The sequence below is a fragment of the Brassica oleracea genome, chromosome C3 (genome assembly GCF_000695525.1).
Source record: "Brassica oleracea var. oleracea cultivar TO1000 chromosome C3, BOL, whole genome shotgun sequence".
Lineage (NCBI taxonomy): Eukaryota > Viridiplantae > Streptophyta > Magnoliopsida > Brassicales > Brassicaceae > Brassica > Brassica oleracea.
The window spans coordinates 41,633,762-41,645,839 of NC_027750.1; the positions used below are offsets into that span (position 1 = coordinate 41,633,762).

The 12,078-nt window shown below is 42.8% G+C and overlaps 2 protein-coding genes across 2 annotated transcripts; one reads left to right on the plus strand and one right to left on the minus strand.

Moving 5' to 3' along the window:
- The first annotated feature begins 1,190 nt into the window (after positions 1-1,190).
- Positions 1,191-2,483, plus strand: LOC106330640. Its single transcript, XM_013769080.1, has one exon. It carries the CDS (start codon positions 1,191-1,193, stop codon positions 2,481-2,483), a length of 1,293 nt encoding a protein of 430 aa, XP_013624534.1.
- Positions 2,484-9,288: 6,805 nt separating this feature from the next.
- Positions 9,289-11,443, minus strand: LOC106329240 (actin-12). The gene is made up of 5 exons (XM_013767865.1): positions 11,307-11,443; positions 11,066-11,135; positions 10,574-10,967; positions 9,707-10,320; positions 9,289-9,585 (listed from the first exon to the last, which is right to left on the minus strand). The coding sequence occupies exons 2-5, from the start codon at positions 11,123-11,125 to the stop codon at positions 9,520-9,522; spliced, it is 1,134 nt and encodes a 377-aa protein (XP_013623319.1). The 5' UTR covers positions 11,126-11,135; positions 11,307-11,443; the 3' UTR covers positions 9,289-9,519.
- Between the last annotated feature and the right edge of the window lie 635 nt (positions 11,444-12,078).

Genomic DNA, 12,078 nt, shown 5'->3' on the forward strand with positions numbered 1-12,078 from the left:
TTAGGTTAAAACTCGTCAGGGGTAATCTTGTAAATTGGTGAAGACTTCGGCTTCAAGTCGGCTGTGACCAAAAAGGGCTTTATGTGCGCTTCCCTGTCGATCGATGTTCACATCAGAACATCGATAGATATTTGTTCCTCGATATCGACCGATGGTCGAGCTCGATGGTCATCTCGGGTGCTTGCTCCAAATATCTCCAAAATGCTCCAAAATAATCACTTATCTCCAAATCACTCTTGATCTTATAAATATAATAAATAGACTCTATAACATAATAATTAATAGTTAAAACACGTATAAACCATGGGTAAAAGTTGGTCAAATTCATGGTCTATCATATGCTTAGACGAAGCATTCCCAGATCGATGCGTTGAAATTGGCGCGAACCTGAGCGAGTCCCTGAAAGTCGAGTTCATAGCTTGTTTAAAAACGAACTTGAACACGTTTTCATGGGCCGCAAAGGACATGCCAGGGATTGATATCAACATCACATGTCACGAGCTCAACGTCAACCCGACTTTCAAACCTGTCAAACAAAAGAGACGAAAGTTGGGACTGGAGCGCGCTGGTGCGGTTAAAGACGAGGTCGAAAAACTCCACAAAGTCGGATTAATAACAGAGGTGAGGTATCCTGACTGGCTCGCTAACCCAGTCGTTGTCAAAAAGAAAAATGGAAAGTGGCGAGTGTGTGTCGATTTCACCGTTCTCAATAAGGCATGTCCGAAGGATAGCTTTCCACTACCACACATCGATCGCTTGGTCGAAGCGACGGCAGGGAAAAAACTCTTGTCCTTCATGGACGCGTTCTCCGGGTACAATCAGATCATGATGAACCCCGACAATCAAGAGAAAACCACCTTCATAACTGACTGTGGCACTTACATCTACAGGGTGATGCTGTCCGGTCTTAAGAATGCTGGCGCAACTTACCAAGGACTCGTCAACCGTATGTTCTCCGAACAACTCGGAAAACAATGGAGGTGTACATCGATGATATGCTCGTAAAACACCTCGAAGAGCGAGATCATATCACTCACCTCCAAGAATGCTTTGAAAGGCTAAACCTACACAATATGAAACTCAACCACGTAAAGTGTAGGTTTGTGGTAGCATCCGGAGGATTCTTAGGGTATCTCATCCCCTTCCGCGGAATCGAGGCCAATCCAAAACAGATCACCGCACTGATCGAAATGGCATCCCCGAGAACGGAGCGGGATATGCAAAGATTGACCAGAAGAGTCGCAGCACTTAACCACTTTATCTCGTGGTCAACAGATAAGTGTTTGCCTTTCTACGATACCTTGAAGGGGAACAAAAAATCTGAGTGGACCGAAGAATGCGAAAAAGCTTTCCAACAGCTGAAACACTACTTGGCCACTCCCACGGTGCTCGCAAAACCCGTAGAAGGGAAACCACTGTTCCTGTACATCGCAGTATCTGTAACGGCTGTGAGCGGCGTCCTCATCCGAGAGGAACGCAGCGAGCAAAATCCCATCTTTTACATAAGCATCACTTTGCTTGTTGCGGAGACACATTATCCGATGATGGAAAAACTAGCACTTGCGGTCGTAATGTCAGCACGAAACCTAAGGCCATACTTCCAGTCCCATACAATTGTAGTGCTCACATCATTCCCACTGCGGACGATCTTCCATAGCCCTAGTCAATATGGAAGATTAGCAAAATGGGCAATTGGGCTGAGCAAGTATGACATCGAGTATCAAGCAAAAGCTTACGCAAAATCGCAAGTACTCGTAGATTTCTTAGTAGAACTTCCCGCGGGGTGCACGACTAACCAAGAGCCCGACTCGACCTGGACTCTCCACGTCGACGGATCCTCGTCCAGACAAGGCTCCGGGGTCGGGGTCCGACTCACACCGCCAACAGGGGAAACGCTGGAACAGTCATTCCGACTGATCTTCCACGCTTCAAACAACAAAGCCGAGTACGAAGCCCTGATCGCGGGCTTACAACTGGCTCATGGCCTAAAGATATGCAACATTCACGCCTACTGCGATTCCCAACTTGTGGCAAGCCAATACAGCGGGGAATACAAAGCAAGGGATGAAAGAATAGACGCTTACTTAAAACTTGTTCAAAACTTGGCTCAAAGTTTCGATCAGTTTGCTCTCACCCCGATTCCTCGCGCCGAAAACTTCCAGGCCAACGCCTTAGCTGCCTTGGCGTCCAGTTCAGATCTGGGTCTGAGCAGGGTAATTCCCGTGGAATTCATAGAGCATCCTAGAATCGGGCTGCCTTTCATCATAAAATTGATCGATTCACCCGACGGCGATGCCGACGAAATCAATGTCCAGGCAATTCAAGATTCCGAGCAATCCGAATACATATTCGACAAACCTTGGACAGAGACGATCCTTGCATACATCGCTGACGAAAAAATCCCAACAGAAAAATGGGCGGCCCAAAAGATTAACATCCAATCCGCACGGTACGTCTTGGTTGACGGAGAACTCTACAAGTGAAGTTTTTCTGGACCGCTCATGACCTGCGTAGAAGGGGAGAAAGCATGAAAGATAATGGAGGAGGTCCACTCTGGATCATGCGGAAATCACTCTGGTGGAAGGTCCCTCGCAGTCAAAATCAAACGCCACGGACACTATTGGCCAACAATGATTAAAGACAGCGAGAACTTCGCGCAAAAATGCGAAAAGTGCCAGAGGCACGCCCCTACAGTCCATCAACCGACATGCGATGGTCGATGGACATAGTCGGACCCATGCATAGGTCAAAACAAAAACGATTCTTGCTAGTTTTGACGGATTTCTTCTCAAAATGGGTCGAAGCAGACTCCTACGCAAGCATTAAAGACGCCCAGGTCGAAAGCTTCGTATGGAGAAACATCGTCTGCCGACATGGAGTCCCATACAAAATCGTAATGGACAATGGATCGCAATTTATTTCGACCAGATTCAATGCCTTCTGCAAAAAGTGTAAGATACGATTGACAAAATTAACTCCTAGATACCCACAATGCAACGGCCAAGCCGAAACTATTAACAAGACCATCCTTGATAGGCTTAAGAAACGATTGGACACCAAAAAGGGTAGATAGGCCGAAGAACTTGAAGGAGTTTTATGGTCACATCGCACTACCTCGAGACGCGCAATGGGAGAAACTCCATTCGCCCTCGTGCACAGAGTAGAATGTATGATCCCGGCGGAAGTCGAATTTCCTGGAGTACAGAAGATTGCTCCCAGAACAAGAAGATTCAAACAATCTAATGTTGCTCAACGAGCTCGATATAATCAACGAAAGTCGAGACCAGGTCCTTATACGAATCCAGAACTATTAACAGGCGGCCGCAAAGTACAATAACTCTAACGTAGGCAGCCGCAGATTCAAAGAAGGCGACTTAGTCCTACGAAAAGTTTTTCAGAACACCGCCGAGCGGAACACAGGAAAATTCGGAGCGAACTGGGAAGGACCTTACAAAATCATAAAAGTGGTCCGACCAGGCGCATACAAAATCGCAAACATGCAGGACATAAAAATTTCGAGAACTTGGAACACGATGCACCTCAAGAAATACTACCACTAAGCAACACTTCAAACTGAACTATGAGACGGCTTGATCCCTGAAGAGGGTATGTATGCAATTCGTCCCACGACGAGCTCAGCCGCCCCCCTTATTAAAGGGGGGTGGGGGTGGGTACGTATACGTATACCCGTATACTCCCAAAAATTCATATTATCCGCTCCCAGACTCCATATTTTTGAAACTTTTTTTAAGCTAACGCGGCGGAAAAACCTCCCAAAAATCCATCTATCATCAGAACGCTCCATCACTTGAAAAACGACGTAAAAAGTTCAACCTTCGGCACAGCGAGACGTCGCTAATGCTCAACGGACTCCTTTTTTGTCAAAAACTTTCGGAAAAGGAATACTCATTTTAAGAACAGTCCATCCACGACTATAAAACACACACTCCTTAACAGGTATCCTTCGCGAAGAGTCAAAAATGGTAATATCTACCGAAAATTTTGTTGCTGATCACAACAAACTCTTAACGTCCTATATAGACTAAGCCATCTCGTAGAGATAGCTCTCGTACACACGACACAAGGGTAATAGCGCTATATAAAAAATCCAAAATTTTTGGTCAGCACTTTCGGGAGACTTAAAAATTGTCCCCGGAGAGATGCTAGATTCCTACCATACAAGTCACGTAAGCTGATAACATATCGCAGACTTTTAAGTGGGACGGAATCAGGTCGAAAACAATACGGGAAATGTAATTCGAAGTAGTCATCGCACCCCCTAAAACCGTGACTAGACCTAGGTCTTGCCCTAAACCCAACACACTGGTCTCTAACATCTCTAGGCATAGTATCAAACACCCTGATACGAGATCCCAAAACTTGTCTCTTGGCTGATATTCGAGCGTCTTCAGAAATTCCGCAAGTTTACGCACTGCGGAAAACTCTCGAAACAGATCATGGATACATCAGTTCACCCAGAGTTAGATTACGAGATGACAACTCGTAGTCTTCCCTCTACATCCATATAAATGACTCGATAAGCTCTTAAAAATGCAAAAACGAAGTTCATTTAACATTGCAGAAGCGACGGGGGATTCAAAGCCATAATCGGCCAGTCCCAAGATAAAAACACGACAACACTTAGCCGGAGCAAAACATGAACAATAACATAAAAACAAAAGTCTCACACGAGACCGCAAACTCAATCATCCTCCACGCGCGGAGCCTCGCCTTCCCCAATCACCCCTTCTGGGTTCGGAACCGCGCCCTCTCCGCCCTCTTCGGCTATGGGATCTTGACCCTCGAGTTCATCCAAGCAAGGCGGAAGGATGCGCTCGGACTTCAGGCCCGCGAGGATCAGGTCAAAGTCTCCTTCCGCATTCACTAACTCCGCTCTACGAGCAGAGAGTGTGGCCTCCTCGGCTCGTGTAGACGGAGGCGCTTCACCGACCTCCCTCGTCCCTTCCTCGACACCTGCCAAGGCCAAGTCCCTCGCGTGGACGACCGCCAAGGAATCGAGGGAATCGGCGATCCTCGCCAAACGGGTCTGAAACTCAATACACACGGCTTCCTAGGCCTCTTCGATCGCGCAAGCCGTCGATCCCTCTCCGCTCTTGACCTTCTGTTTTAGCCGACCCAACTCCGAGGAGTTAGCCTTCTTCACCTCTTTCGCCTTAAGCAAAGAGCATGCAGTCTTCCTAAGGTCACACTCAAGTTCGCCGATCCGAAAATCGAATTGAGTAACTTCGAGGGAATGAGCGTCCTCGATAACCTTCAACTTCCCTTTAAGCTGCGATGACTTTTCTCGCGACTCAGCTAATTCCTTAGCAAGACGTTCGACCTCTGATCCACACTCCTGATCATCCCATCGATCAACGAAACAAACCGCAAGACAAAAAGGAAAAGGGGTTCAATCAAGAAACGGTCGATGTGCATTCACTAAGAAGGGGTGAAGGCTTTCTATCGAAATAAACCTTGGGGCGATGTCGTGACGCCAAATCGGAAACAGATGCCTTTGCAGGAAGAGGATAAGCCCCGGAGTCCTTGGTGTATCTCCTCTTCTTAGCCGCGTCAGGGTTAGTACTCAGCCTCTTGCGAGTCTTCGGCATAGGGGCCTGAATCACGTCTTGGGGCGGGAAGCCCCAAGACTATCACTCTCTTGGTTGGGTATGGAGGCATCGACTCGTGAACCGGTTCGGCATCGACAACATGAACCGGAGTCGTAGAAGACCTTGATGGCTGAACTTTGACCTCAGGCGTCGACGCGTCCGAGATGACCACCCATCTGGCGGGAACGTCATCACGTACTGGAGGAACCTCGGGAGTCAGGGCATCGACTGGAGCCGCAGGCTTCGGAAACACGCCACGTGTAGGGTTCACCGTCTCCTCGGCCTCGCGACGAGCCAACTCACTTTGAAAGGAAAGAAACTCCCCGATGTGAGCTGGAACGGCTCCGGTGGCAGGGGGACTCGACGAACTTTCACCGGCGGCATTGCTCATCGCGACATTACAACTCTTCTGAAAGATGCTAGAAGAAGACATCTTGGTGGAGAGAAATTTCTAAGAGAAAATGCAAAGAGACCTTGGAAGGTTGAGAGAATGTGGAGAGAATGAGGAAGGGAAGCTCCATACTTATAGAAAAAACAAAAGTTGAAAGGATTTTCCGCATTAAAATAATCGGAAAAAAACTTCTCGAGAAAATCAATTTTAAATCACGGATTCCGATTAACACCATCACTCGCCCGCAAGAATCTTGCTCGAAACTTGCGAGCTGGGGGGCTAACATTTGGGTCAAAAACAGTTATCTCGAAATCAATCTAAAAATTTCACTTCCGTACGAAAGCTTTTTCCACACTTCTCGACAAAAGTTCCGAAGCAGGAGACACGAGAGAAACGGATCACGGAACCAAACGAGCAGTCCAACTCGCCGAACGGGCGAGTTGGACTGAGCACACCATCCAACTCGCCCGTTCGGCGAGTTGGACTGAACGCACCGTCCAATTCGCCGTCCGACTCCTCCCGACTCGCTGTAAGACGACGCGGACCGGACCTTATGCCTTTCACCAAACCTCGACAGATCTATCCCTCGTTTCGTATCGATCGGAGTTAACATTGGAGCCTTACAATAAGAATCGCAAAGACTGTTTTCCCGAATGAAGTCCATGCTTATCGTATAAACGGCAATGGTTAACTTAACACCACAATTGTCTAAACTATACGAGAAGTGGACTTCCTCGTTAAATCGACGTCGCGTCAAGAAACGTTCTTTCGAAGAAGTCGTAAAAACATCTAAGTCGAAAAACGGCCCAAAGAGGCCTAGAACACGGCTAAAGGCCCACTTGCGATTTCATACGAAATTTAGCCCGACAATGCTATGACAGTGTATCTTTACTTGCAGAGGAAGATAAATCTCGCGAAATCGGAAGATAAATGTCAAGTTTTCAAGATAACGATGAAGATCGAGAAGAAAAGGAATATTTCCGCGAAACGATAAACTTGACCTAGGGGCAAAAGGGGGAACAAGAAACGACCAAGAAGGCATATATAAGGGGAGCTAAAGCAAAAGGCGCATGAGTAGAAGATTTAGACTTAGAAAAACTCTCCTAGTTTAGAAAAACTTAGAATGTAGGCGGTTTGATTTTTACTTTGACTCTTTCCGTCCTTGTTCTGAGATTAACTTGGCTAGTGAAACTCTGTCCATCTTGTCTTTCAAAAACCATGTAAATTTACTCTTGTCAATCAATAATATGCCTCTGTGCAACTTAGTTTCGGTATTCTGTTACCTTTGTCTCTTTCGTTTTCGTGTGTTTACGCAGATAATCCGAGATCTCTCGAAAATTTAGGGTTTCCTATCTTTTCTTATTTTCCACAAAATCGATAGTGAGAATTTCGGTTCCCACGAAATTTGCGAGAGGAAATCTACGTGATGTTGCCTCCAAGGTGTACATAAAACCTGGGGAAACACTACCTAATAGTGTTGTTTGGAAACTTCGAAAATCACTTTATGGTTTGATGCTCAGCTTGATGCAGTTTACTCAGGCCATGAAACGAGTCGGTTACAGTGATGTGGAAATTGTAGTAGTGGAAACTGGTTGACCATCAGCTGGTGAACCGAATCAAATCGGTGTAGGTTTTGATTATGGGGCGGCTTATAGTGGGAACCTTATAAAGAATGTGAATTCTGGTAAGGGAACTCCACTGATGCCAACCGGGTTTTCCCGACTTAAATTTTTCCTCTCTTCAACAAGAATCTCAAACCTTCCGTTTCCGAGCAAAATTTTGGTTTTTTAAACCAGACTTCACTCCGTTTTATGGTTTTGGTATCATAAAAACTGATCAGGTAGACGCTTAGTTAGACCACATTGATTGTCCAAAGGTCTATTAGAATCCGCAAGTGCTGTTTTGGCTTAATTAATTATTATCTCCGTATTTCCTTTCATCTCATACATATGTAATAACTAAGAGCACCTCCGACTGGGGTTCTTCCTGTTGGAGTTCTTAATATATGTGTTATATATATATGTATGTTTATATTATATATGTATAAGTAATTGTGGGGTCCATAATTTTTGTGGAATCCCATAGGTAAGAGCATGATTATTAGGGGTTCTTAGAATTAGGTTTTTAGCGGAATATAAGAACCCCACCCTAAGAACTCCTCATAATCATGTTCTAAAAGTTTTTAAAAGAGGGTTTTAAGAATCCCTAAGAACCCTTATTTATGGGTTTCCACAATAATTGTGGACCCCACAATTATTTACACATATATAATAAATACATACATATATATATATATATACATAATACATACATACATTAAGAACACCAAATAGGAAGAACCCGTTGGAGATGGTCTAATAAAATTTATCAAATAATAATTCAAAACTTTAATTCTTTCACGTGACTCTGTTGGAATCTATAACATTGGTTCTTTATGATTTTCATTCTCTGATGTGCAATAGTGATTTTATCACATAAGCGATGAATGTAGCTTGGTTTCCCGTTACTGTTATGATAAGAGTAAGCTTTTAACCAAAATCAAGAAGAACATGTTTGTAGAAAGTGAAAAATAATTTTGAAGTCAATCCCAATTGCCTAAAAAATCCGAAAAAGATTTCATATTCTGCTGCTACTTATGGGGGTTTACTGGAATAGGAGGAGGTTTAGATATGGTGGGATTTGAGTGGTTTTCAAGATATTTGGATGATTTCGGTGGAATTTAAAATTAAAAATAAAAATTATTGGTGATTTAACCAAGTGATATAAAATTTTAATAAAACAAACTAGACCTTGACCTGCACAACCGTGCGGGTTATTATTTTACTTTAAATAAATATAAAAATTTAAGTATTTAAATTTTTTATTTTAATAAAAAAATGAACTATATATTTATATTGTTAATAAAAAAATGAAAATATTTTATTCATATAAAATTTCAAAGTAAATATATAAATATCTATTTGATTTGTTTGTTTTATAATAGTTCAAATATTTTAAATATTAATACAAAAATTAATTGAAACAATTTCATAAGTGGTGGTCCAAATTAAAAAAAAATCATACATGAATTAATTTATGACTTTTGTTTTAATAGAATAGATGTATATACGATTCTTGAAGATGAGGAGAACCTGCACAAAGATACACCCACTCTTGGGTTGTAATAAAAGGGAGGATCAAGATATAGCAGACAAAGACGTGAACCATCCATTTACGGATGGTGAAAGTAAGAATATCGTCTCATTGCTTGACGAGGAACACTAATTGAATATATTTCAAATGAAATCTGAGAAAAAGATAGTGTGTGTATACCATTAATATGTATACAATATAAAATAGTAAATAATGTTTTTGACACTTGATTTACATCAAAAGCAAGATTATAATAATAAACAGTGAGGAAGAAGAAGAATAAAAGAAACATACAGAGAAGCGAGGTAAGTAATGATGGCAACTGGCTTCAGGGTGAAAAAGGTTTATCAAAAAGGTTTATCGCACTTTTTTAGTTGATGACTTTGATCAGAAGCACTTCCTGTGAACGATAGATGGTCCAGATTCGTCATACTCGGCTTTCGCGATCCACATCTGAAAATATGAAACACATAAGTGAAACACTGATCACACACAACAAAACACTAATAAAATATGATATAACGTTTGTATGTAATCAGTGTTTCAAAAAAAAGAGGGTTTGTATGTAATTTACCTGCTGGAAAGTGCTAAGGGAAGCCAAGATAGAGCCACCGATCCAGACACTGTACTTCCTTTCTGGTGGAGCCACAACTTTGATCTTCATGCTGCTCGGAGCCAAGGCGGTGATCTCTTTACTCATTCTGTCACCAATCCCACCAAACATTGTGGTTCCACCACTAAGCACAATATTACCATAAAGATCCTTCCTGATATCCACATCACATTTCATGATTGAGTTGTAAGTAGTTTCATGGATTCCTGGATTTTCCATTCCGATCATCGATGGTTGGAACAACACTTCCGGGCACCTGAAACGCTCTGCACCAATGGTTATCACTTGACCATCTGGCAGCTCAAAGCTCTTTTCGACAGATGAACTGGTGATGGAAGTCTCGACCTCTTGCTCATAGTCTAAGGCAATGTAAGAGAGCTTCTCTTTCATGTCTCTAACGATTTCACGCTCAGCAGTTGTGGTGAAGGAGTAACCACGCTCAGTCAGAATTTTCATGAGGTGGTCGGTCAAATCACGGCCCGCAAGGTCCAGACGCAGGATTGCGTGTGGAAGAGCATAACCCTCGTAAATTGGAACGGTGTGGCTCACACCATCTCCAGAGTCCAAAACAATACCTAACCAAAAAATAAGGAAAAAAGGAACAAGCAATAGATAATGATAAACGAACCATACCATAACAATCTTTTTATACCGAATAAAATGAACTAAACTCATGGAACAAAAAAGCAAAATGTCTGAGGCATAATTATCCCAAACTAGCAACCGATCTCTTGATGCACCATTAAGCACAAAGCATAATTTTGTGATGTATTGTAAGGAAACGTAATTTAGGAAGCGTCTTTCTCAAAAAGGAACAAGGGTACTGACCAGTAGTACGACCACTGGCATAGAGAGAGAGAACAGCTTGAATGGCGACATACATAGCAGGAGTGTTGAATGTTTCAAACATGATCTGTGTCATCTTTTCACGATTTGCCTTTGGATTGAGGGGAGCTTCGGTTAGCAGAACCGGGTGTTCTTCAGGGGCAACACGGAGCTCGTTGTAGAAAGTGTGATGCCATATCTTCTCCATGTCATCCCAATTGTTGACGATACCATGCTCGATTGGGTATTTGAGAGTCAAGATACCACGTTTGGACTGTGCCTCATCACCAACGTATGCATCCTTTTGTCCCATTCCAACCATCACTCCCGTGTGACGTGGACGTCCAACGATGCTTGGGAATACAGCTCTTGGAGCATCATCACCTGCAAAACCGGCCTATTCGCAAGAGAGTTGTAACTGATCCACATTTAACCTATGGCATATAGTAAAACATTCAAATCTTCTTTCCGTTAATAATCCAAAGAAGTTTTTACCTTGACCATTCCAGTCCCATTGTCGCAAACGAGTGGCTGAATATCTTCACCGTCCGCCATTTTTAAATATCTAGCAGATCACATGAACATAAGAGACACAACAGTTATACATATACAAAATGAAAGTAGTAAACATCTCATGGAATCAAGAAAAGGAATCAGAATCCAAAATAAATAAAAATCGTTAAAAATCTCTTATATTCATAGAAACATTCAATCCTTTTTAGTTAATAATATCTACCTGAAGAATTTACGTAGACGAACAAGAAGACAAAGAGTTCTCAGAATTGGGTTTTACAATTTTCTGGAAAATGGAAGGAACTTTTGCCCTTAATATCGTTCGACGATAAACGGATCTAGGCCGTTAGTTTTATTGATGAGGCCAATATCTCAGCGTGTACGAACATATGTCCACCTATTTTTGTTTTAGAAACAACAGCCTGACCGAGGTATACGGTTCCATGCTCTGTCTTACCGGGAGAAGGGGGACACGGGAAGGCATTGGGCCTTTTATATTTTTAGTAAATAAAACCTCATCGCTTTGAATTTTGTCTTTCTTCCCTTTTTTGGTTCAATGTTTTGTTAGTGAATATGTAATTTTTTTAGCTATTAATCATATTAGAAATATAAAATTTTGCTTTCTTTATAATAATTGACAATCAACTAAATAGCAAAATAGCTCTCAAAAAGAGATGAGTTCGAAAGAGAACCCCTGGCTCTCTCCTGAACGCGCCTCCAACCTGATTCCACCGCAAGCTACTGCTGGTAGCTTCTTCCTCCGCCATCGCCCTGACCCCCATTCCGCCTTCAATTTCCAATTCCCTTCGTTTGCCTCTACTGTTGCCTCTTCCTCTTTGACCAAAAAGCAAATTTCTCTACGTAAAGAGACTGCTCCTCTGGTCACTGGATCTGGTGATAACTCAATTCCCTCCCTCTCAACTACTACCAAATCCACCACTCAGACCCCTGAGACCACCGGATCTGGATCTGGAAATAACACTATTTCTGAAGTT

Excerpts from the sequence above, each read along its gene's own strand:
- LOC106330640 (XM_013769080.1), top strand. The coding sequence starts at position 1,191 with ATGGCATCCCCGAGAACGGAGCGGGATATGCAAAGATTGACCAGAAGA.
- LOC106329240 (XM_013767865.1), bottom strand. The coding sequence starts at position 11,125 with ATGGCGGACGGTGAAGATATTCAGCCACTCGTTTGCGACAATGGGACT. Across the intron at positions 10,968-11,065 it reads ATGGGACTGGAATGGTCAAG|GCCGGTTTTGCAGGTGATGA; the intron begins GTAAAAACTTCT and ends TCTTGCGAATAG. Across the intron at positions 9,586-9,706 it reads CCCTTAGCACTTTCCAGCAG|ATGTGGATCGCGAAAGCCGA; the intron begins GTAAATTACATA and ends TCATATTTTCAG.